This window comes from Hypanus sabinus, chromosome 2 (assembly GCF_030144855.1).
Source record: "Hypanus sabinus isolate sHypSab1 chromosome 2, sHypSab1.hap1, whole genome shotgun sequence".
NCBI classification, from domain to species: domain Eukaryota; kingdom Metazoa; phylum Chordata; class Chondrichthyes; order Myliobatiformes; family Dasyatidae; genus Hypanus; species Hypanus sabinus.
In genome coordinates, this window is record NC_082707.1 from 27,598,764 (window position 1) to 27,625,655 (window position 26,892).

Genomic DNA, 26,892 nt, shown 5'->3' on the forward strand with positions numbered 1-26,892 from the left:
CACCTCACTACTTTTCTTTATTTCCGTTTTTTGTACTACCTATTTTAACTTAACTATTATATATATATTTAATTATATACTTAATTTAATTCTGTTTTTATTCTCTTTATCTATCATGTATTGCATTGTACTGCTGCTGTAAAGTTAACGAATTTCACGACATATGCTGGTGATATTAAACCTAATCTGATTCTGATTCTCATTATCCACAGAGAGGAATCAAGCCTTTAACATCTTCGTCTCTGTTACTGTGTCTGTCAAGTGCCCTCATTTTTTTAAAATGGGAAGCTTTATTCTGTAGTGTCGTTGAATAATAGGAGTTAATTTAATGGGACAAAGATTTTCATACTTTTCAGTTTATACGAGGCATGGTGTAACTGGAGTAAAGAGCTGTACTTCGGCTTTATGCTGATGATTTTTCTTGGGTCATTTTCATCTTCTCCTGGCTTAGCACTGAGTTTACACTGACTCTGATGCTCTCTAACTTGGATCATCTGTTTTGAAGAAAGTCTACATTATGTGACAGGTGTGCTTTACTGCTGGGCGCATTCCCAAGGGATCGGCCTCCTCATTCAGCATCACCCTGTGGTAAGAGTTTACTTCGAGGGTGGTGATTAAAGATCAGCTTTGTTTGTCTCATATCCTTTGAAACATCAAAGAAGTGAAACATGTTGTTTTGCGTCAATGATCATAGTGCTGGGGGCAGCCCTCAAGTGCTTCCTGTGCCAACATAGCATGCCCACAACCCACCAACTCTAATCTGTACACCTTTGGAATATCAGAGGAAACTAGAGCATCAGGATGGTCATGGGGAGTATGTACAAACTCCTTACAGACAGCAGAAGGAATTGAACCCCAATTGGGGTCGCTGATGCTTTAAAGCATTATGTCAACCACTACGCTACATTACCGACTTATTTTCCATCCTTTTTACTGCAGTTTGTACCCCAACACAATCAAGCTTCCTGTTGAAGTGGAGTTGATCTACAGGATTAAAGATACAAAGATTCAAAGTACATTTATTATTGAAGATTTGTCTTCCCACAGCCACAAAACAAAGAAACCATGGAACCCGTTCAAAGAAAAACATTGAACCCCCAGCATGCAAAAAAAAAGAACAAGTCAGACAAACAGCAAAAAAAATGAGCGTAAAACACAATATAAAACCTCAAATGCAAAAGTCAAGGAAACTGTCCAGGAATGTTCAGTTCTTCTCAGTTCAGTTCAATTCAGCGCTGTGTCATTTGTTGAATGCAGGCTGCAGAGACAGTCCACTTTGATCAAAAAGAAGCAGCCAGAAACACACCAAAACATGAACCACAGTGTCTAATTCATAATCAAACATTGCCAAAAACACAAGACTCTGACAACACCGAGTGAGAGACCAATCTAACGCAGGCACCATCCTCCGGGAGCAGCGGATGAGAAAGACTGGTTACTAGCAGACAGCTTCCTCTGGCAACAGCAAATAAGAGGGAGGGAGAAAGTCTGGTCAAAAGCAGGCAGACGGTGCTGAACACCTGCTCACCCTCTGTTCTTGCCCTCGTTGATTTTCCTCTATGTTTTAATTGATGAGAAATAGAGTCAAGCATGGGCTTTGACCAAGTCTCAAGGCTTGTTGGCTTCCAGGCTGCACATTTCACTCAAAACCTCACCAAACTTCCCTGGAGACAGCAAAGCGCCAGATCATTCAATTGGCCCAAAAACACGTCACAATGTAGATTATAGGCTCCAATCGTAGCAGAACAGTATTTGAAAGAAGAAGAAGTAAATGAAGTGATAAAAGTAGTTTTGTGAAATATCTGAAGGATGTTGCATTGTCACTGGCACCAACTTCTTCCAGTTAATGGAAAAGTCCTCGAGCTAAACCACATTAATTCTAGAACTGAGGTCAAAATAACTTCAGTGACTGGACTGAGCTACTTGGATAACAAACCCACATAACAGCTGAGTTCCCAGCCATCACTGACTCTTTCACTGAAGCAAATAAATGCAATTTATACTCACCATCTGTAAGATTAAGGTCCTCTACCAAATTTGCCTGAATTGTGCATCTTTATTGTGAGAGTTGCAACGTGGACCTCTTCCCATTAACTTGCGAGGCACCTCTCAGAGAAGTGGATGCCGATGATAAAATACACCATCACTTTCAGTGCTCCAGTTGGTCACCTACGGGTGAGGATGCTTCGGTCCCAAGACCTCAAATTTGCTGCAGAATACGATCTTCCAGCCAGCAGTGATACGTGCCTTCCTACGTGCTTCTGCAACTTCAACTACCTCCTGCAGTCCCCTCAAGGGATTGGAGAGTGAGCACCAAACCATCTCTGGAAAATGCTGTGCGTTCACAGGAGGATACGTGAACCAATGTCAGTGACCTCTGACAGCCACTGAGGCTTGTTATGAATGTGAAGCAACTCTGAGGGGCCAAAGGGTACAAAGTCACCCCCTCCTTTTTGAGAATCGCAAGATCGCTATTAATTCGGGTCTGGGATCCAGGAAATGAGAGAGAGACATGCAGAATGTGTCCTGGCCTCAGCGGAACGGATCCACTGATAACGGCCATTGTCTCTTGGAGACGGAATTGTGTATTGAGTACAGTACTATTCATTGAAAACCCTCAGGGGACAACCAGAGTGGTCTGGTTGAGGGATTACATCATCCCAACCTGATTGACATCTGAGACCCCGTGAGTAAGGATAAAAGAGGGGTCTGGGGAACAACCCCTTTAGACGGACCAGGAGAAATGCTAGAGATCCAGTGACAGCGTTTAATAGTGACAGCCGGTGAGGGCTCTTGTGCGTCCTCCCTTGCCAGGGTGGTGGGCTCATCACGGAAGAACGGTTTAGCTAAAGGAGAGGTCACAAGTGAAAGGCTACGACAACGAGACTCCCGACGGATTGAAATCATAAAAAGGAAAATCGGCAAGTTTTTCTCCAAATCTCTCTCTCTCTCCAACCATTGCAACATAGTGGTCCCCAAAGGCTGCAGCCTGCATGAACTGAGTGAACTTTATATTTCCATCGGACAATACATTATCCCCGAGACAACGATAGAGCTTATTTCTTATTGATTATTATTATACCCCCACTTTTAGATTTAGTATTGACGACGTATATTATCTGTATATTTGCATTGATATATTTTTTGTGTATTTTTACTAATAAATATTGTTAAAAATAGTATCATCAGACTTCAACAGACATCTCCATCTTTGCTGGTAAGTGACCCAGTTCCGGGGTTCGTAACAGGCTGTAGTTGTGTGCGGTTGTCTCCACACGACAGGTCATGACATCCACATGCACGACAGCAGACGCTGAAGCAGCCACAATTTTCAAAGCTCAACAGAGACATGGAGTTATGGTACGCCGGCACTTCGAACAAAAAATAAACTGTTGGTCAAACTCAGTGGGTTAAGCAGTAGGCATAGAGGCAAAGGGATGGTCGATATCTTAGGATGAGACCTTGTAACACTCTCCCAAGCTTTGTCCTGGGAAGGGGCAGATGTTATGCTTCAAGGATGTTCATAGAACCTCCTTCCCCTTCTCCTGTAGGGAGTTCCTGGTCCATGATGACTCAACATAATGCAGGAACATTGTCTCCAAGTGACATAGGCACAGAGCACTGTATAAATGATAGAAGGGGAGCACAACCTCGTAAACTACCAGTCTGTATGTTCATCATATCTGCACCACCTGTAGTAACAATTTGAGAGTCCCAGAATGTTTTCATCAGTATTGGAGATTGGATATCTCCAGTTCTCAAGGGTTTAGATTAAAGAGCCGATGGTTCCAGATGAGAAATGGGATAGATTAGCATGAGAGGCAGGATTTACATGTTACTATCTAGGGAAAAGGGACTTTAAGGCCATGAGTGCACTGCCAAGGATGAGACTTTTGTGAGCTGTAGAATGAGGATTTATTGTCTGGGATGAAACATTTAGGACTAGGGACATGTACATTGAGAGGCAAAAGTGTGTATGAACATAATAAGTACTGTATTATATTGACATTAGTGGAATTACAATATTGGGATAATAGGTTGCAATTAGGTGCCTTTGGATACATTGAGGGGATTTTCATTATGGCTTTTCAATGTGTATCATAAGTTAATTTGAAAGGAATGTTAAGAAAATAATTTCAGTCATTGGATGCTTTCTAATCATCGAGAGTTTCTTATGCAGCGTAAATGGTGTTATCTTTCCTTTGTTATTCCCATTTTGTAATATCCTTTCCTCTCTCCTACTCTCAAAGCAATATCTTCTGGTCAAGATGGCTCTTGCGTTCAGTGCTCCCTCAGTTGACATCTTCTGTATAGACCACAAAACAGTTTATTTCACTTCTCTTATGTCTGTTTTTCATCCTAAACGTCTTTCTGGACCTACTGGAGCCTGTGATCTACAGTTTGGAGATCGATTGAGTGACCCAGCATTATGCTGTCTCCAAGAAGACTCTGGGAAGCGAACACAAGCCTCAAGGTGAAGAAATTCCAAGACAAGGCATGAGCCGATGTTTGACTCCATTTTCTATTGTCCACTGATTAAAGGGACGAACAAGGTTGAAACATAGAGGTGACTGCGGAAGGCAAGCGTGGGTTTAGTGCCGACTACCTGCCTTTTGATTGCTGGTGGGATCAGTCTGCTGCTGGAGAAGGAACCGATGTGACCTGTCACTGTGCCCGGTGGTTCAAGCAGTACCTCTCTCTTTCAATGATGTCGGAGGATGTTATCGAGTTTCTTCGTTTATGGATTTGGACTCTGGACTTTTTTAGCCATAGTTTTTATATTCTGTGTTATCACCCATTCTTTCTCATTGCTCTTTGTGGGGGGAAGAAGGAGGTTTGGGTTCAATGTTCTTGTTACATTTATATTAGTTTTTTTGTGGGGGGGGGATTTAGGGATCGATGTTTTTACTATTTTTTTGTGTTTGGCGGTAATTTGGGGATGATCTGTTTGCATTCTGTGCTGGGGGGGTTTTTGATTATTATGTTATTGTTCTTTCTCTTGTGCGTGGGTGGGTGGGTTCGCTGTTCCCCTTTGAACTTTTGGTTTTCTTTGTCTCATGGCTATCTGGAGAAGAGGAATTTCAGAGTTATATACTGCATGTATACTTTGATAATAAATGAACCTTTGAATCTTTGAACCTTTAATCATTGGGAACTCAGTGCTGGCATATCTTCAAGAATGGTTTCTTTAGCCAGGCATGTATGAGCCAAGAGAGGGAATGATTCCAATGCTAATCAAATTATTGCAGGAATATAATGGAAAGTAACAGCACAGTATGTGTCAGTGTAAGCCATAGAAGATAAACCTCAGTGGAGAGGTCCGATACTACAGCGGCCAGAACCTCCAGATATGAAGTGTGAAAAATATGTATAACTCTAAGATTTTGCAATTTCAGAATTTGCTCCAGTTTCCAGAACAACTCAGCAGTGTTAATGTAGAAGAAATTGGTTGACTTAATTAAGCAGCAGGGAAATGTTAAAGCTGTGCTTTTCTTGTACGTACCTCTGATCATCACTTGAAAACTTCCTCTTTAATTAACTTCCACGAGTACATTGTTAGAAAGATGTGAGGTTGAATCATGTAGTGTTATTGTAGGATTGACCAGAATTTAAAGTTTGAAGTATTAGCACTTATCCATGTATAAAGGAGAAGGAGCTTGATGCAATAAATACTACCGGCAAATCTGCTGAGAGGATATTCCTACTCATGTAATAGTATTTTTGTTGCATTTATATATTTTACACAAATTATGATCTTCCACTGCTACAGGATTCCCACTGGCTCAAAAGTCAATGAGGTGTATCTCCTATTAATTGGTTAATTGGATGCTCTCAACACTGAGTAAATCACTAGACATGCTATTCAAAATCTAATTTTCCACTTGGTTCATATGGCACAAGAATATGATTATTCCCCACTGACAATGGGAATTTGAAGTGATATATCTGACCTTGTCCTTTTTTTTTCAGGTGACGTTTGATTCAGAAATTTTCTTCAATGTCCTCTTGCCTCCAATAATATTTTACGCTGGATATAGTCTGAAGAAGGTGAGAATAGTGTCCTCTACTTTCTAAAGAATATTAATGTTTATCATTAAAAAGGTTTTCTTAAGTTAATTTTATGAATACATTTACTGCTCTTAGAAATCAAAGCCACATCTAAAACATTCATTTTAAACTGATGCAGCTGGTATGTAGTGGGTGAAGGGACCCGCTGTAATTCCATTGTCCACTGGTTTGGCTGATCAAAGGTCATGGCCTTATGTCCTATGCTATGACGGACTAAACTGAACCACATGGAAGTTGTAATTGGGAAATATAAGTCTTTATTTACACAGCGGAGGGGAGAGGGAGAGGAAGAATGAATCCAAAATAATCTCACTCTCATGACGGGATGTTTTATGCTTCAACACAAAGATAATAAACAATAACTATCATTTCAAATGCTGTAATCATCTACTTAACTTTAACGTTTTGAATACAGAATTACAATAGTAACATATTCCAACTAGCAGAACCACTTTGAATATTCAAAATAGTTTCTGTTCCTAAATCCTCTGAGTACAAACTGCGGACACCCAAAATATACCCCTTTTGTTACAGTACAGTCGGCCCTCCTTATCCACAGGGAATTGGTTCCGGGACCCCCTGCGAATACCAAAATACGCAGATGCTCAAGTCCCTTATTTACCGTCTCAATGCAGTGGACCTTAGGACCCAGCAGAAACCCAGATGTTATTTAACCTGTCTCAATGAAGTGGGCCTTAGGACCCAGCAGAACCCCAGACATTATTTAACCTGTCTCAATGCAGTGGGCCTTAGGACCCAGCAGAACCCCAGACATTATTTAACCTGTCTCAATGTGGTAGACTTTAGGACCTGGCGCAGCTCTGAATCCACAGTGTTTCTGTTCATGAAAATAACCATGATCACAATTGAAAATAAAGTGGAAGTAATAAAGCGATTGGAAAGAGGTGAAACGCCATTGGTCATTGGAAAAGCATTATTGGTCATTGGAAAAGCATTAGGCTACAGTCTGTCAATGTTTGGAACAATTTTAATGGATACTGTGAAAGGCCCTGCCCCGATGAAAGCTGCAATTATTACTAAGCAACGCAGTGGTTTGATTATTGAAATACATACGTTTCTTATGTGTTTTATTTGCATAGAAAGGTAAAATATATATACTATATACTAAGACAAACATTTGACTAACTGACGCTAAATAATACCGGATGTACCTGTTCCGACTTCAAATCCGTTTTAAAGACGGACTCAGGAATGGAACTTCTTCATAACCCGTGGACTGCCTGTACTTTTAAATCATCTCTAGATTACTTATAATACCTAATACAATGTAAATGCTATGTAAGTAGTTGGTATACTGTATTGCTTAGGGAATAATTTCAACAAAAAATAGTCTGTACATGCTCAAACAACGAGTGCTAGAGAGAGAACTTCCGGGTTTTCCCAATTCGTGGTTGGTTGAATCCTCGCATGCAGAACCCGTGGATAAGGAGGGCCAACTGTATTGAAGGATGGGTGCCTCATGAATATACAACTAATTGAAAGGCTGATTGTCAAAACAAACCTGTCCTGAACTGTGGTTTAAGTGGCAAAGTGACACCTTTAACAATATCCTAACAATAGGAACGTTCAGCTATTGTCTTCCCCTTTGAAGTTTCAATGGGACTGGGAATGTCCCATACCCAATGATTGTTTTTACTAGCCACAAAGTATGAACTGGAAGTTAAAATGTGTACGGGTTTTATTTCTTGAGGTCTGGTTCTCATTTTAATTAATCCATAATTGTGCTAATACCCTAGGCTGTGTAAGGAAGTAACTCAGTGACATTCCTGATTTTAACAAATATCTAGTAGTTCCTGTAGGATATCAGTGGGTGTCCTTGCTTTATAGAAATGTATCCTGGTTGAAGGACAAGATGAAGGAGGTTATTGCTATCTTCTTAAGGCCCTATCTGATTTGTAATGTTAGTGGAAGTTGTGTTTAATGTGGTATGAGGTATTTTCTATAATGAGCTAAATCAGCCAAACTCCTCCCACTTCCAGGGTCTCTGCTTTCCATTTCAGCCTATCCTTAAGGTTGCCATCTATCCTAGCCTCCAGCATCATTAGAAATTGAAACAATGAATTACACTGGGCCAAGGAGTATTCTCCTATAAGAGAAGTAATAGGTATGGGAGTAAAATATGTGATTTTGTGAAGAACTCTTTGCCCAATTATCATCAGCATATAACCTGCAGCACCAGGGGCTCCACAGTGCTTGATCACTGCTATACTTCAGTTAATGATGCCTACTATTCCATGCCTAGTCTGCATTTCAGGAAGTCTGATCTCTTGGCTATCCTTCTATCTGCATGAGTGCAGAGGCAAAATGGTAAGGACAACAAAGATGTGGTCACAGGAGGCAGAGAAACAATTGTTTATAGTTGGTGGACTGGACCATGTTCAAGGACTGATCAGATGTCTGAATGAATACACCACAGTTGTCTCGACCTTTACATATTATAAACAGTCGTGGACGAGTGTATCCCAATAAAATAATTCAGAGTCTTCTAAACGAGAAGCTCTGGAGGAACCATAAGATCTGCAGACTGCTCTGGGCGAGATCAGTGGTAATCCAGACTGGCGACCAAGTAAGATACAAGAGGTCCACGTACCATCTCTGGAAAACCATCTCACATGCAAAGTGGCAATTCCAGACCAAACCTGAATCACTGAAGAATACTCAATAGCTGCGGCAGAGTGTGAATGCATTTACCTCTTACAAAGCGAAACCTAGTAACATAGGCTTTGCTACCAGATGAGTGCAATGCCTTCTAAGCTCCTTTTGACTGTCAAAACATGGAGGAACCTTCATGAACTACCAGGGATGCTGATGACACTGTGATTTCAGTCTCTGAGGCCGATATGAGAGCAACCTTCAGGAAGGGGAACCCATGAAAAGCATTTGGCCCAGATGGGATAGCTGGTCAAGTACTAAAGACCTGTGCTGATCAACTGGCTGGAGTGTTCACCAAAGTCTTTAACCTCTCGCTTCAGCAGTCTGAGGTACCCACCTGCTTCAAGTGGTTTCAATTATACCTGTGCCTAAGAAGAACGTGGTAAACTGTCTTAATGACTATTGCCTCATATCAGTAACATCCACTGTGTTCAATTCTTGTCGCCTCACTACAGAAAGGATGTGGAAACCATAGAAAGGGTGCAGAGGAGATTTACAAGGATGTTGCCTGGATTGGGGAGCATACTTTATGAAAACAGGCTCAGTGAACTCGGCCTTTTCTCCTTGGAGCGAGGGAGGATGAGAGGTGACCCAATAGAGAAGTATAAGATGATGAGAGGCATAGATCGTGTAGATAGTCAGAGGCTTTTTCCCAGGGCTGAAATGGTTGCCACAAGAGGAAACAGGTTTAAGGTGCTGGGGAGTAGGTACAGAGGAGATGTCAGGGGTAAGTTTTTTATGCAGAGAGTGGTGAGTGTGTGGAATGGGCTGCCGGCAATGCTGGTGGAGGCGGTTACAATAGGGTCTTTTAAGAGACTTTTCGACAGGTACATGGAGCTTAGAAAAATAGAGGGCTATGGGTAAGCCTAGTAATTTCTAAGGTAGGGACATGTTCGGCACAACTTTGTGGGCCAAAGGGCCTGTATTGTGCTGTAAGTTTTCTATGTTTCTATGAAATGCTTTGAGAGATTGGTGATGAAACATATCAACACCTGCCTGAGAAATGACTTGGATCCATTCCAATTTGCCTACCATCACAACAGGTCCACAGCAGCTGCCATTTCTTTGGCTCTTCATTTAATCCTGGAGCATCTAGTCAGCTCGGCAATCAATACCATCATCCCCTCAAAACTAATCAATAAACTGAGATGTTGGCCACAATAAGATGTTGGCCTCGATACCTCCTTATGCAATTGTATTCTCGAATTCCACACTTACATTCCCCAGTCAGTTCAGATTGGCAGCAACTTCGCCTCCACAACATCCATCAGCACAGATGCACCACAAGGCTTGTGTGTTTAGTCCCCTGCTCTACTCACTTTACACTTATGACTATTGGCTGCACACAGCTCAAATGCCATATTCAAGCTTGCTGACAACAGTACTGTCATAGGTTGAATCAAAGGTGGTGAAGAGTCAGCATATAGGAGGGAGATTGAAAATCTGGCTAAGTGGTGCTACATCAACAACCTCTCACTCAATGTCAGTAAGACACTGAAGGAGCTGATTATTGACTTCAGAATAAGGAAATTGGAGGTCCATTAAATCATCCTCATTGGGGGATTATAGGTGGAGAAAATCAGCAACTTTATATTCCTTGGTGCTATCATTTCAGAGGATCTGTCTTGGGCCTAACATGTAAGTGCCATTACAAAGAAAGCATGGCAGTGCCTCTACTTCCTTAAAAGTTTGTGAAGATTCGACACGACATCTAAGACTTTAATAAACCTCTTTAGCTGTGTGATGGAGAGTGTATTGATGGGTTAACTCACAGCCTGGTATGGACACATCAGTGAATAGAAAATCCTACAAAAGGTAATGGATACGGCCCAGTCCATCATGTGAAAAGCCCTCCCCATCATTTAGCACATCCACATGGAGCATTGTTGCAGGAAGGCGGCATCCATCATCGGGAACCCCACCACCCAGGTCATGTTCTCTTCTCACTGCTGCCATCAGGAAGAAGATACAGGAGCCTCAGGACTCACACCACCAGGTTCAGGAACAGTTATTACCCCTGAACCATCAGGCTACTGAACCAGAGGTGATAACTTCACTCTATTTCACTCCCCCATCACTGAATTGATCCCATAACCTATGGACTCACTTTCAAGGACATTTCATCTCACGTTCTCACTATTTATTGCTTATTTATCATTTTTTTTTGTACTTACACAGTTTGTTGTCTTTTGCACACTGGTTGTGAACACAAATCTGAGGATTGAATATGGTGATATGCATGTTCTTTGATAACAAATTTAATTTGCACTTTTAACTTAGAACTTAGTAGTAATAAAAAAGTTCAAGAAATGTTTGTGATTTAGTCTGCCTTTCCAAAGAAACTAGTTTGTTCATTATATTCATTCAACCCGCAATTGAGGTTGAGTCTGAATATGCTCTTTTTAATCCCCTCTCCACCCTCCCCTTTGTTAATTTCTCTCTTTCAGTGGAATAGAAGGCTAGTTCCAAAGACAGCAGCAGTAATGTTCTGCCAGGAACACGAACAGATTAAGTTCAGGTTTCATTATCATTTAACCATACATGACTACCCATAAATACAGCCAAATGAAACAGAGTTACTCCAGGGCCAAAGTGCAAACCAGACTATCAGCAGTCATACACAGCACAAAGCACATGGAGCACACATGCAAACACACACTCAATCCAACTTGTCTTCCATGGAGCGAACACTGGAGAGCAGCACTGACGGGGGGGGGGGGGGTTGACCCCAATCTTGCATGGACACCGCGCCATACCACCTCTGGCATCTCCCCTTATGGTGGCTGCAACAGGCAACACCACAATGTGAGGCCTAGTCCTTGCTATAACCGAGGCCACAGAGCTCCCCTGCCCTCAGTCTTGTGAATAAGCCAGTGACCCAGGCTTAGGGTATTCTATATTACCGGTGTCCAATAGGGTCTTGCAAGAAAAAGATTCAAGACAATCTCTGTTATGCTGCACACTGCCTTTGCACACCAACTCCGAAGCCATTCTGTAGCTAGCGGCAACAGGCCTCACTAAGTCCAGTGCCTCCAGCTCCTCCGCTAACAAGCAACTCACTGATGGGTTAGTCCTGTAGTTCTAGAAGTTTTTAATGTCCAGCAGTATCTTACAATCATAAGAAAGATGTTCAGAAATGACAAGAACACCTTTGGCTGGCCACAGAGAGGGCACTCTGTTGAAGCATGCTGCCATCTTGCCAGAGGTCTAAGAATTAAGAACAGGAAGTGTGTCATTCGTCAGACCATAAGACATAGGAACAGAATTAGGCCAGCAGCAAATCTGCTCCAACATTCTATCATGGATGATTGATTTTTCCGGCCTTCTCCTCGTGACCTTTGTGGCACTTACTAATCAAGAATCTATCAATTTCTGCTTTGAATATACCCAGTGAGTTGGCCACCACAGCTGCCTGTGGCAATGAATTCCACAGAGTCACCACTCTAGCTAAACAAATTCCTCCTTGTCTCTGTTTTAAATGGACGTCACTCTATTGTGAGTCTGTTCTCTCAGGTCCTAGATTCACCCACTACAAGAAACGTCCTCTCCACTTCCACTCTATCCAGGCCTTTCAATGTTTGATTGTTTCAATTAGATCCCCCATCATTTTTTTAAAACTCCAGCAAGTACAGGCCCAGGGATAAGAAAGACTCCTCAAATGTTAACCCTTTAATTCCCAGGCTCACTCATAAACCTGCCCTGGCCCCTCTCCAGTGCCAATGCATCCATGCTTAGATATGGGGCCAAATGCCACTCACAGTTCATTTACCTCTGTCCTGACCAGTCCTTTTCCCATCAAAGGCTCCCCATTGCTGACTGAGACTCAACTGGGAAAATATGAACTGGGGAGCCAAGGTAAATATCTATGTTGTCTTGTAAATCCTAGTATCATTGGTTGCTAGCATTGTCGATCTACTAATGCTGCTGAGAATGACCTTGTCTTCTGACCTGATCTAGCTTATAGTTAGGACAGGTAGCCACTGTGCCATACCGTCAGAGACCTGTGTTCAGTCCTGATCTTGTGTGGAGTTCATTTGTTCTCTCACTGTAGGTTTCCTGCCACATCCGAAGGCATGCAGGTCTGTGTGTTAGTTGACTGCTACGTGTTGGTGTGTTGTAGAATCCGTGGAGAGTAGGTGTGAATGTGGGGAGAATATAAAATGGGACTAATGTTAGATGAATATGAATGGGTGGTTATTGGTCGCTGAGGATTCAGTGGGTTGAGGAGCCTCTTTCCATACGATATCTTTTTATGATTGAGTCGATAATACTCCAAAAGAATTCAGAGTTGTTACATGTCATCTTTTGATGTTTTTTCAACAGAGACAATTCTTTCGCAATTTGGGCACAATTCTCACCTATGCTTTTATCGGCACTGCAATCTCCTGTATTGTGATTGGGTGAGTAAACTTTCCTGTATTGTGATTGGGTGAGTAAACTTTCCTGTATTGTGATTGGGTGAGTAAACTTTCCTGTATTGTGATTGGGTGAGTAAACTTTGGAGCTTATAAGCCTCAGCTTCTCTGAAATTCCAGTGTTGCTGAGGTCCATAATTATTGACTGAAGGAGCATGACTAGCATCAGTGTGGGTGATGATCTAGGAACAACGGAGCTTTATGTTTTATTTGTCAGTTTTGAGACACAAAAACACTGATTATTACAACATTCCAGTAATTGCACTGTTGTGTGGGAGCTATCATAGCATGGTTTAAAAGGACCAGTAGAGTTTAAGCTGGCACGCTCAACCACCAGTTATCAGATGTTTTACTTGTTTTTCACTTTGCATGAAATTGTCCTTGTTTACTCATTTTCTTTGCCTCCTTGCACTGAGATGCACCTGCCTCTGTTTATAATGACACTGTTCAGATCAAAGTTTACCACTGAAGAAATCATTGAGTAGACCACAGCCACTGTTACTTATCCCCACCACAAACTTTGTCTCTCTGATGATGCCCCGCTTCCCTAATTAAGACTCCACTATGTTGTTTATCATATTTTACCCCATGTGGTAAGATTAAGATCACAGAACCATCTCTGTAACCTCGCTTCTGCTCATCCCCCACCCGCTTGTTTCCAGTTACAAATTTTCCAGTGCCCAGTGCAAAGGGCTTGACATCATCCGATACTCTGCACCCTGTACCCCAAAAAGCTCTGAATCTTGTTCAGTAATCACCGTTCCTGATCTCTGAACTAAACTGGTATACAGTCAGGCAGCACTTGATTTAAAAACTCTTGTTCCTGTTTACAAATCCTTATTGAACTTCATTCCATACTGCCTCTAAAATCTCCTCCAGACTTCAGGTCTTCACCCTCCTCTGGTTTTGGCTTCTCGAACAACACCTGTTTTTGTTGTCCTGCTGAAGGGTTTCGGTCCGAAATATCAACAGTACTCTTTTCCATAGCTGCTGTCTGGTCTGCTGAGTTCCTCTAGCATTTTGTGTGCGTTGCTCGTATATCCAGCATCTGCAGATTTTCTCTTGTTTGTGATCTGTTTTTATTGGTCAACGTCAGCGACCTTCACGCAGTTACTCCTTCAGTGCCCCAGATGTTGTTCCTTGAATTCAACCTCTTTTAGTGAAGTTTTTTTAATATGTGGCTTGGTGCCAAATTTTGTGCATTACACTCTTGTAATGTTTTTTTGGGGGATATTTTATATCATAAAAGACATGTTATAAATGAAAACAGTTTGTATTTTAGGTGTCATCCATATTCTTCGATTGAATGTCTGAACAGTCCCATGTTCCAGTTTAATTTATGTGTTTATCATGTGCTCTACTTGGTCCTCTAACCTTATGGTTAATTTGCAGGTTGAATTGGTGGTGAGGAAGGCAAATGCAATGTTAACATTTATTTTGAGAGGACTGGAATATAAAAGCAAGGATGTAATGCTTAGGTTTGTAAAGCATTGGTCAGATGGCACTGAGAGTAATGTGGGCTGTTTTGAGCCCATTATCTAAGAAATGATCTGCTGGCAGAGGACAGGGTTCAGAAGACATTCACAAGAATGATCCAGAAAACAAAAGGAATAACACAGGCGCATTTGATGGCGTTGGGCCTGTACTCGCTGGAGTTTGGAAGAACGTGGTGGGAGAGGAAGGGGGGGGGGGAAATTTCATTGAAACTTATCGAATTTTGAAAGACCTAGATAGAGTTGATGTGGAAAGGATGTTTCCTGTAGTGCGGGAGCCTAAGATCAGAGAGCACAGTCTCAGAATAGAAGGATGTCCCCTTCGAGCAGAGATGAGGAAGAATTTCTTTAGCCAGAGGGTGGTGAATCTGTGGAATTCATTACCACAGATGGCTGTGGAGGCCAAGTCATTGGGTATAATTAAAGTGGAGGTTGATAGGATTTTGATTATTAAGGGCATCTTCCAAGGTTATGGGGAGAAGACAGAAGAATAAATCATGAATGATGGGAAAGCCCTACTTCTGCTCCTATGATTTATGGATATTTACAGGTGGAGCCTGATAAGTTATCCCAGGGTACTTCCTCACTTTCTGGCACATAAAGCAAAAGTGGTATTGGGTATATTCTGGGAGGAAAAGCAATTCCCTGTCTGTTTGTTTGTCTCTGCTTGGCTTGTTTCTGGATGCAGACCTGTCTATATGCACACTGAGTTCATTCTCATGCCTGTTTGCTCACTGTCTGGTTATCATAGAGCCCTGCTAAAGCTGTCGCATTGGGAGATAAACTGCTTGTGATACTGAGTAATAAATAAAGAGCCCACACATGATGAGACATGTCCTTTTGTCTGTCTATTTTTAATAGGAGGCAGAATTCAGCTGTGAAAAGCAAACTTTGCTTTGATAGCTTTTTGATACTTTTTTCTCGTAATTTCATGTGAGAAACCAGGAATTAATATGAGGAAAGATTCTGTACATTCAGCTTTCTGTAGGGGATGTTTCTGGTGATTGAAATTTTCTTTTAAATTTTGAAAACAGCATTGTTTGTGAATATTTTGGGGTTTACTTGCACTGAAATGCACCTGCCTCAGTTTATGACACAGCTCAGATTGGAGTTTACCATCAAAGGAAGCATCAGGAAATCATATTGCTACTGGTCCCTGTCTCACTCTCTGTTGTGTAGTCTTGATGCAGACCTGTTTTCAAATTGACAACCTGATTTGAGTGGCATGTCGCACAGTATTGGGTGGAGTGTGTAGCAGAGGTCCAGGCTGTTTGATCCAAACAGACTATGCTCCACTAAGTCTGAATGGTCCATGAACAACACCTCGTTATCCTTCTTCTGCAGTTTTTAATTTGTAACTTGGAGTAATTTTTATGCCTGGCACTGCCCTGCTGCCACAAAACAACAAATTTCATGACATAAAGAGTGATAATAAACTTGATTCTGCTACATCACAGCATTTGGGGATTTCTTTCCTAAAGAAATAAGTTGTTTACCCACCTAGTTTTCTCTTTGAAAGAGGCTCAGCTGTCTTTTCCTATTGTAGTATTGAATTTCATATTCTAATTATTCACTGAGTAAATTAATTTCCCTTTAATTCCTGTTTGGATTCAGACTTGCAACTCCTGTCTCTGAATTCTGCCATGTGAAATGCATCCTCCACATTGGTTCCATCCAATACATTCATACTTTTAAAGACAAATATAAGATCACATTTCTTTTGTGCAGAAGAATGTTCAGAAATCTTTCTTTGTATGTCCTCTATTGTTTATAAGTCCTTTTTCTAAATGATCTGGGAACCAAATATGTGCATGTGCTTGAAGTATATCCAGATGAGTGTACTATATCACTTCAAGGGTAGAGTTCTTGGGCATGTAAGGGGGAATTGGTTACAGAGAATTAAGTGGGGGATTAGGAATGAAGAGATTACACTGATGGGCATAGACTCTTTAGGCCAAATGGCCAATGGGTTAAGAGCATTAGGAGTCTTTTTAAAAAACTCACAAAATGCTGGAGGAACTCAGCAGGTTATGGAGCATCAATGGAAAAGGGCAAACAGATGATGTTTTTGGCTGAGACCCTTTAGGACTGAGAAGGAAGGGGGAAGATGCCAGGATAAAAAGGTGGGGAGAGGGGAATGAGGCTAGCTGGAAGGGGATGGGTGAAGCCAGGTGGGTGGGAAGGGTTAGGGACTGCAAAAGAAAGAATCTGATAGGGGAGGAGAGTGAACCGTAGGAGAAAGGGAAGGGGGAGGGGACCCAGGGGGAAGTAATACACTGGTGAGAAGAAGTGAAAGGACAGAGTGGGGAATGGGAGGGGGTGGAGTTTGCTCAGCAGAAGGAGAAATTGATATTCATTTCTTCAGGTTGGAGCATGCCCAGATGGAATATAAGGTGTTGCTCCTCCACCCTGACACGTTGGTATGAGAGTTGGAATTAATATGATTGGCCACCAGGAAGTCCCACTTGTGTGTCTAAAAATAACTCTACCACCTGTGAATTCTAACAAAATCTTTTAGAAATATTTTGCTTGCTCTGCTGGCCAGTAATGATATTTTAATTATTTACTTTACTTTATCCCCAGAGCCATTATCTCACTGAAGCTGGAAGCCACATTTAATTTTATTTCTCCCAAAAGTGTTTCATCTCAAATTTATTTATGTTAAACAAGATATAAAAAGTTCTAAGTGCTGAAAATCCAAAATTCAAACAGAGGAAGCTGTAAATATTGAGCAAGTCAGGCAGCATTTGTGGAGAGAAGTAGAACTGACATTTAGAGTTGAAGACCTTTAATAAGAATACAGTTCGAATGGTTATATCCAGCATTCTCTGTTAATGTTCCTGTTAAGTTTTTTGGTTATTTACATGTGAAACCCACATGTCACATTACATTTTGTCCTCGCTGTCAGTTCTATGTACCTCTTTGGTTTCTTCAGATTTTGATCATCAGTATCATACTCCTCCTTCCTCCAGTTTTGGTAATCCTAGTAAATCAGAGATTTGGAAATCTCTGGTCTCTGTGCTCCTGGTAATTTACAACCCAATCAGACCATTATTCCTTAACCTTTGTTCTGAGTTTATTCTCACAGATATTTTGGCAAATATAAAACATCCACCACATTGTTCTTTGCACCTTTACCCTTTTCCCCTATAATGGGTTCCATCTGTTGATCTAGCAGTGACTGAGCCTTTCAGAATAACTATCTTTTTATTTACAATTTCTAGCTACCCCGTATCACTGCAATCACTACCTGGTGGTGGGGGGGGGGGGGGGTGGCAGGGCAGGTGGAGGCAGAGATTATGCTTTGTTTCTACTCCCCTTTTTTCAAAGATCAAAGTTAATTTTATTATCAAAGTACATAAATGTCCCCATATACAACCCCGGGGTTCGGTTTCTTGTGTACATAGTCGGTAAATCTGTATAATAGTAACTATAACAGGATCAGTGATAGATCAGCCAAAGTGCAGAAGACACCAAGCTGTGAAAGAACAAATATAAATAAATAGTGATAAGTAGCCAGAACATAAGATAAAGAGTCCTAATGTGAGATCATTGGTTGCACGAATATTTCAATGAAGGAGCAAGTGAATATAGTTATCCCCTTTTGTTCAAGACCCTGACGGTTAAAGGGTAGTAACTGTTCTTCAACTTGGTGATGCAAGTCCTGAGGCTCTTGTACTTTCTACTTGATGACAGCGGCGAGAAAAGAGCATGGCCTGGGTGGTGAGGATCTCTGATGATGGATGCTGCTTTCCTATGGCAATATTTCAGGTAGACATGCCCACTGGTTGGAAGGGCTTTACTGATGATGTACTGGGCTGAATCCACTACATTTTGCAGGATTTTCCATTCAAGGGCATTATTATTTCCATACCAGGCCATGATGCAGCCAGTCAATATACTCTCCACTGCACATCTGTAGAAGTATGTCAGAATTTTAAATGTCGTGCCAAATCTCCACAGATTCCTAAGGAAGAAGAGGAACTGGGTTTTCCTACCTATTGCCATTGGCTGATGACCAATACATTGCAAGGCACGAGCCTGGGACAGCCCAGTTTATAAAATGCAGTTAATAACAGTTAGGGAGAGAAGTAGCTGAAAAGGGGATATGTAAGGCTGTGAAATGTAGGTCAGAGCTCTTGCTGAAACAGAAACCAAAAAGAGAAAGTTGGGAATGTGCAATAAATCAGGTAGTGTTGGAAATAAGAAAAAACAGAATTAATATTGCAGATGGATAGCCTTGTCTTCAGTAAGTCTTTTGCTTTGTAAGTCTACGCTGACTGTCCCTGAGTAGCTGTACCTTTTCTAAATGAAGGCTTTATACTGTCCTTTAAGATTGATGCCAATAATATGCCCATCACTGGTTTAACTGACTGGGCTGAAATTACTTAGTTTAGCTCTTCATCAATTTTTAAACAATGGTACAACATTAGCAGCTCTGCAAGCCATGACACCACATGTCTAGGGAGGAAGAATTAAACAGTGATGGCCAGAGCTGACAGTTTCTTACCTTGTTTTTTTTAAATCACTAGGGTATATTTCATTTGTCCTTTCCAATAATGAGACAGCTCCTGAACCCTTCCTCTTTTACAATGTTTATCTCATCCTATACTTCATATTTACCCTTCTTAATGCCAGGGATTGACATCATATTCCTCTTTTATGAAGATTATCATAAAATATTCTTTAAAAGCCTTGGTCAGATCATCCTCTGCCACACATGTCTCAGTCCCTATTAGGTTCCACCTTTCTTTGTTTATCCGCTTGTTCTTTATGCACTGAAAAATATGTTCAGATATTAATTGATTTCACTTTCTAGGATTGTTCATACCCTCTTTTTGCTTTCCTAATTTCCTTCTTCCATTTATCTCTGTCCTTTACAAATTTGTCTAAGCTTTCAGCTGTATTAAGCTCCTTTTATAACTTGAGTTTCCATGTTTTTGCCTTATTCTTTCTACTGGTGACCCTTGAATTGGTAAACTCAGTTTCTGCTCTGGGGGAGCTTGGTCACATTAAAAACTTTGAATCTCTTTCTATTTCTCTCTGAAGCATGACATGCACAACACTTTCTGAATGAGACTAAGCTGGCTTCCTAGAACTCTTGGGTGAATATAAAAGATTCCATGGCTCTGACTTCATTGAAGAGCAGGGAGATACCTGGTTGATATTTTTTTTTCCTTCATTTGAAATGACAAAAACAGATTATCAGCATATTGTATAATGTTTCTATTGTACTGAGCATTATTATATTCCTATATCTGGGAGATTGATATACAAAGATTGGCTGGTATGTTGTATATATTGAACAGATACTGCACACTTCTCACTTTATACCCATTCCCTCTCACCTGGTTTCATCTATCACTTTTCAGCTTTTACTCATTTCCCTGTTCCCCACCTTGTTATTCGGGATTCTACCCCCTTCCTTTCCAATCCTGATGAAGGGTCTTTCCAGAAACGTCAACTGTTTATTCCTCTCTGCTTGACTTGCTGAGTTCTTCCCTCATTTTGTGTGTGTTGCTCTGGGATTCTAGCATCTGCAGAATCTTGTGTTTATGACTACACACTTGTACTTCTTTGCTTTAAGGTCTTTTAGGCCGATTTAAAGCTGTGAAAGGTGCTCTGCAAAAGCAAATTTTTCTCACCATTCTCACAGGATGCTCAGCACTTTGACAAGTTAGAGAGGTGGCCGCATGCAATTATTCAGTAAATGTGAGATTTCCTTCCCCTGCACACATGAAGACAGAATACCAAAAGTGAACTGCTACACCCACTTAACAAAGGAACCCCTTCTATGCCCCTGATAATTTTATAAATGGCCATAAATTTCCCCTGAATGGTAGGATGGAAATACATCTCTATCAACTGAGGTGTAAAGTGCTTGCTCCCTCTGGTAACCTGTAGGTCACCCTTGGAAAAGGTGCAGCACCTGTTTAGCCCCATGATCAGGGTCATGCGAAGATGGTGTGCAGATGGTGGATGGTCGTGTGAGCAGCTGGTGCATATCACAAATTCTGGTTATGAGACTACCAACACCAGACAGACAATCTTTCTGAGGAGTATTGATAATAGCTGGGGTCACCCATCTTGTAAAGACACTGCCCAGGAGAAGGCAATGGCAAACCACTCTGTCTAAACATTTACCAAGATCACCCACATCATACGACACAGCACATAATGATGATGATGTTCCCTGGCTTTCTATGTATCAGTGAGAATAAATCCACTCTATTGCCTCCCTCCTCACAACTACAACCCCCTTTTGCACTTTCCCTGTTGTTACGCATTCTGCAGCATGGTCACCAGATCTGTACATCTTTCTAACCTGCTTGTGTAACTGCTCCCCTTTCATTACTCAAGGTTCAAAATCTCATATCATCTTCCTGATGCTGAATCAGCATCAGTTTACCGTCACAGACACGTCACGAAATTCACTGTTTTGCAGTAGCAGTAATGTGCAATACGTAAAAAAAATGACTGTAAGTTACCATGAGAAATTTTTTAAAATAGTGCCAGATGAGAGCAAAGATTGAAAATTTGAACTAGTGATCCCGGATGGAGGCTTCCATTTGCCTTCTTAAAGGAAACTGGGGATTGTATCGACTGAGCACCACTGCCTTAAAGTATACCTCTTGTCACAGCCTCTGATTATTCCATGGTTTTCATGCAGTTACTGTTGTAATGTAGGAGTGTGTGCGGACTTGCTGGAGAACGGTAGATATATTATCTTTATGATCATATTTTTATTCACATGGGTTTTCTCTGTCAGTGGACGATCAGCTGTCCCACCTTTGTTCTTTCAACTGCTGGATACTTCTCATTAACATCAAGTAATGTGCACCCAGATTTTCAGATAAATGTCATCACGCTGAAGGGAGATCTGTCTGAAAGATTGTGATGACAATCCAAGCAGAGTTTTGGGAGGATTTGACCAAGTACATGTGCAACAAGCCATTCGGCAGAGGATGTTAAAAAAAATTCTCATAATGATGAAAACGCAATAATTTACTGAAAAACAAAGGAACAATGGCTACAACTGGAAATGTGAAATACTGTCAAAAAGTACTGGAAATACTGACAGCACATCATAAAGTGTGAGAGGTTCTGTTATTACCATTAACTCCTTGCTAGTTTCTACTTCTGACCATTGCGGAACAATTTAGATTGGGCAGTTATCCAGCCCATACATTTTTACAATGTATGAGGAATCCAGAGCACCATAGGAAACCCAGAGTATCATGGCAAACTCCCTAAAGATGGCATCGTAGGTCATGATCAAGCCTAGGTCGTCAGAGATGTGAGGCACTGTGCCAGGTACACCACTGTGCTATTCTCTGTGGAGAAAACAGACTTAACTTTTCATTTTTAATGTTCTTCATCAGAATTCATAACTTTCTCTTGCTTTGGAGACACAAGAAACTGGAATTGGGGGCAACGAGCAATCTGCTAGAGGATCTGAGGTCGAGCAGCATCTCTGAGAGGAGAGGAAAGGTCCAATTTAGTGTCAAAATTCTCCATCAGGACCTGGTCCTGATTCAGGTGCAGGCCAACAATTCCTTTCCTCTTACAGATGTTGCTCAACATGCTAAGATCATTCAGCAGATTTTTCACTGCTATCCCTTGCCTTGCCCATCTGCTTCTGTTGTTAACCATTAATATTTTTGAAGCTCACAGCAATGTCCTTAGACATGATAAGATTTAGATCGTTTTGGGCCTCCTCCGATGCGTCGGTCTTTACTTCGAGCACTCTGTTAAAAGTAAGGGCGGAACTGCCCTTTTTGTGTTATACCACTGTTGAGTGCAAGAAATAGCTGTAAGTTTGATGACTGGTGTGGCCAGCTCCAGTCAGCTTCTCGCCTCAATTGCCATCTACTGAAGTCAAGTAGAAGATGGAGAGATAATGATAATGGATGACATCTGTGAGAAAAGTGGGGAAGCAGAAATTAGAGGAACACAATTGATGGAGAGAGAAGCCTAGTTATTATTACAGCAGATGGCTCCAAAAAGATTTAAGAAACTCAGAAGATCTTGATGCTTCATTCAAAGTTGGGCTTTTGTCCAATTACGTTGTAAGAAAGTTGTTGTATTCCTGAAGTTGTATTATTAATGCAGATGACTGATATCTCTTTCTAATTGCTAAGCTTAGACCAAATCCCAGTCACTGTCTTTATAAGTGTTCTTCATTTTAGGTAGACCCCATTCCTGCCGTAGGGTTTCGGCCTGAAACGTCAACTGTATTCTTTAGCCCAGATGCTGCCTTGCCCGCTGAGTTCCTCCAGCATTTTGTGTGTGTTGCTCAGGGTCAAGGGTGACTTGTTTCTCCTCTGGTATTGTGGGTTGTGAGGTGGCGGATGAGGCCCAGTGGGAATTGCAGATCCACCCACAGCTAGAGCAGGTAGGTGCCCGGGGAATAGTTTGTGTGGGATGCTTCTTCTGCTGTTTACACTGGGCTTCTGTTTCTTCCTGATGTGTAGTCAAGATTCTCAGTGCCGGTTCCAGTGCTCCTCCTGCGTTCTGAATGGTCATGAGCCAGGTTTGTAGGAGGGGATGCTGCATTTTGTCAAGGAGGCTTTGAATCATTTCCTTGCTCCACTAATGTAATCTCTTCCTGTGACAGAGCGTGAAATAGAGTATCTGTTTTGGAAGAGTCAAGGATTTGGCATGCACAACATAAACTGTGTTGTCACAGTTGATGGATGAGCCTCTTTGAAGGCTCTCCTTATAGAATGATGCTTTCTATTTGCTAACGAAAGGGCTGAAATTTTTATCAAAGCCAATTCTGGATGTGGACCTGCAGTACCGGGGAAGTTGATTGAAGGAAATTAGTAGACATGGCCAGTAGTTAATTATCTGATAAGTAGTTAGTGATTGATAATATAGACTCACGTCCTCACAATCTACTGTACCTCATTATAATCTCGCACTTTATCATTTTTTGGTAGCTTTCACGTTTTATTTAGTGTTATTGTTTTGCCTTATTCTAGCTCAATGCACTGTGTAATGATCTGATCGGAATGAACAGTATGCAAGACGAGCTTTTAACACTTATCTCCGTACATGGACCAGTACCAGTCCTGATCTGTGTAGAGAAGGGGAATGAGAGGTGTGATAAAAGGAGCTTGGGGCAGGGTTCAAAATTAAGATCTTCAAGATTGTTTAATGTGACTTCCTGTAGACAAGTGTAAAGGAGAACAAAATAATTGTTACTCCTGGTGCAGCACAAAAGAACACAAAAGATAAAGAACTTAATAATAATAAAAATCACAGGAAATATAAATACATAAGATAGCTTGTATACATAAATTGATTGTATGTCCATAAAGTGACGCTAGACACTGGAGTACCTGTACGTAAGGTGACTGACAAGGAAATGATAAAGTAGTGGTGGTTAGGGGCGTGCAGCGCTGGGTTAGTGGGTGAAGGTAATGATCAGCCTTACTAGATGTTGCTCCAAGTGTTGTGTTAGTTTAAAGTAGCAGCCACTTTTGAGAGAAATAGCCCCTAATACAGTAGCTGTAGTGTAATAGCTATATATAGCTGTAGTGGTAGAGATTCACAATGGGTATTGGTGCCAGTATTATCTCAGTTGTGCTTGTGTAAATAATACCCAATGTCATTTATAACTGAGGTACATGAACTTCAATTAGAAGCTGGCCACTCTCGGGAATTGTCGACCCCTGTGGCTAGATTACTGGGGACAAAAGTGACAGCAGATACATTTTTGAAAGATCAGGGAATTGAGGACAGTAGGGCAGAAGAGGAGGTGAGGCCTGGGCCAGATCGGGCAGGAGCATATTGGATTGTGGGGCACATTTGAACAGCCAAGTTACCCAGTCCTGCTCCGATGATTTGTAAGAGGCTTGATGTGCAGTTCCATTGACTTTGGTGCCTACTACTGAGCCGGCTGTTTGTCAGTAATCCTGGCCAGCTTGAAGTTGCATTATATTCCAAGTCCTGTTATGCAAACCCACAATGGGATTCAGCACAAACTTTTCCTCCAGCAGGATAGCTAGCTTTGCAGCACTCCCCCAATCCATGTGCCTGTGCAGAGGTTCACAGGCTGCATTCATTACTGGATTGCCTGTAGCCATCAGTGTGTGGCTGGGAATTGCAACGCTGGAGCCTGCGCTCCTGACATCTTCCAGCTCCTCTTCTGAATTCAGTGCTCAAACAGAGTCAGCAGCTCAGTGTGCTTGAGTGATGGGCTCAGCTTAATAGAGAGCACTGGGTGGCATGTTTCTTGACTCTGCGGTGCTGAACATGACAATCTTTGTGCTTCATCCATGGCTGAAGAATTAATTAGTCTGAATTCCAATAGGGTTTATTTTTCATGTGGTACTGCACAATGAACAGAAGGACCTGAAATCTGAGGTTGCTGCTTTTATATCAAAAATGAAAACTTTAGCAAAATAAAAACAAATTCTTCTGACAGTAATCGAAAACAGCTGCCCAAGTTACCAACTCTGTGTTTGTGTATTTCAGTCGTGGGGGCAGCAGCCCAGTCTAAATGAAACCCTATTAATATTTTATCCCAATTAGATGATTTCTTGTGATTAAAATCAATAATGAAGCACAGTAAAGCACTTGAGACACAACAAGGGGCTGGGGAAGAATTTGCCTTTATCTTTCGGGTGACAGGGCCGTGTGGTGGTGTGATAGATGAGCCTCGTGCTGCCATGCTGCCAGGAGAGCAGTGCCACCATTTACCAAGTTCACAGCCCGACAGGGGGAGGCCGGAGAAACAGCTTTGCGCTTTGGAATCTGAAGTGGCCGTAACTGAGCATTCCATTTTAATCCTAATAGTGACATGGCCGGCTATCAAAAGAGAGACAGACCACAGTCAAAGGCAGGAACCTTGCCACTGGAAAAGTAGAATTTTTTTTCACTAAATTCGGATTGTTTTGCTGCCTTGTTTGCACCCGATGCTTTGGGTATCACATGTTTTGCAGTCAATTTAAGTCCTTCAGTCACATTTCAGGACGTGGGCATTTATTGACCTTTCTTTATTGCCCTGATCTGCTAGGCCATTTCAGACTGAACCTCACATCAGCCAGTCTGGACAAGAATGGTGGTCAGCCCAGGCTCACAGCCCTGTTGTTCCTGTTTATTTCATGTTTACTAACTGAATTTCAGATTCATAGCTGCTGGAGTCTCGAGAGTAAGAAGCAGAAAGTGCGGTGAATACTCAGCAGGTCGGTTGTAACTCTGGAGAGGGAAATGGAGTTAACGTTTCCCATCAAAAATCCCCTGGCAGGGAGAGTTGGGGACTGACGGACAGTAGGGATATCTCTTGATAGGGTGAGGCCTGGGTTGATATAGTGAGATGCTGTTTACAAAGGTGTCTGGTTGATTATTAATGGGAGTGGTGAGACAGCGAGACGGGTCTAGGGATGTAAACACTGTGAAATGTAGGTCAGAGTGGGTGCAGCATGCTGAAGCTATCAGGAATGCCTCAGCAAATCAGGTCAGTGTTTGTGGAGGTTGAAAAACCAAATTAATGTCACAGAGACTTACATATTGATAACTTTTTGCTGCCTTGTCCAAGACCGAAATAAATGGAGTTGGAATTTCTGTGTCTGCATTCTCAAACAGCTGCATTCAATTACAGTTGGAGGTGGTCGAGGGATGGCGTTGGCTTTGGCCAGTGGCGAGGGCAAGATCGGAGACAGGTAGACAGGATCAGTAATCTGCCTACCATCGCAAGGGTTCTGCAGAGAACACAATCTCACAGGCTCTGGAGCACTTGGACAAAAGAAATACCTTTTGTCAGATTTATTGTCACTCCCATTCTTTAAGAACAGCACAGTCTGTTGTTGCCAGATACAATCAGAAGCCTGCTATGTATTTTGGAATGATTGTGATCACAATTTTGTGTTCTGCAAGGTGGATATTCCTGGACATCAGGTGCTTGTTTAGAAACATGATAAATTTGATGGAATTGTATCGCATCTGAAACAATCAAGCTGGAAAGGATAATCCAGCCAGACTCTCAAATCCATGCCAGTGCATTTTACCCCTTTGTTACAGTCAGACTAGAGAAAGGTATCAGGGGTGCATTTATTAGAGGCTTCTATGTGCTAAAGGCAGCTGCAGCAGTCCCTCCTCACTGAGCAATTCAGTTATTTATGTCGGACCTTTCTTTTGTGCAGATGGTTCTGGGCTTGAGTCCCAGTCTCCCTGCGTGACACGGTAACCCGAGGAAACGTTGGCCCAGTTTGTCAAGCGTTCTCCAGTTACACATC

At 41.7% G+C, this 26,892-nt stretch overlaps 1 protein-coding gene across 1 annotated transcript in view; it reads left to right on the forward strand.

Annotated features, from left to right (window-relative positions):
* The window catches only part of LOC132407357 (sodium/hydrogen exchanger 9-like), a 543,724-nt gene that overhangs the window by 84,214 nt on the left and 432,618 nt on the right, over positions 1-26,892 (forward strand). The window contains exons 3-4 of the mRNA XM_059993730.1: positions 5,971-6,048; positions 13,066-13,142. Coding sequence (XP_059849713.1) covers positions 5,971-6,048; positions 13,066-13,142 — 155 coding nt within the window. The remainder of the gene's footprint in view (positions 1-5,970; positions 6,049-13,065; positions 13,143-26,892) is intronic.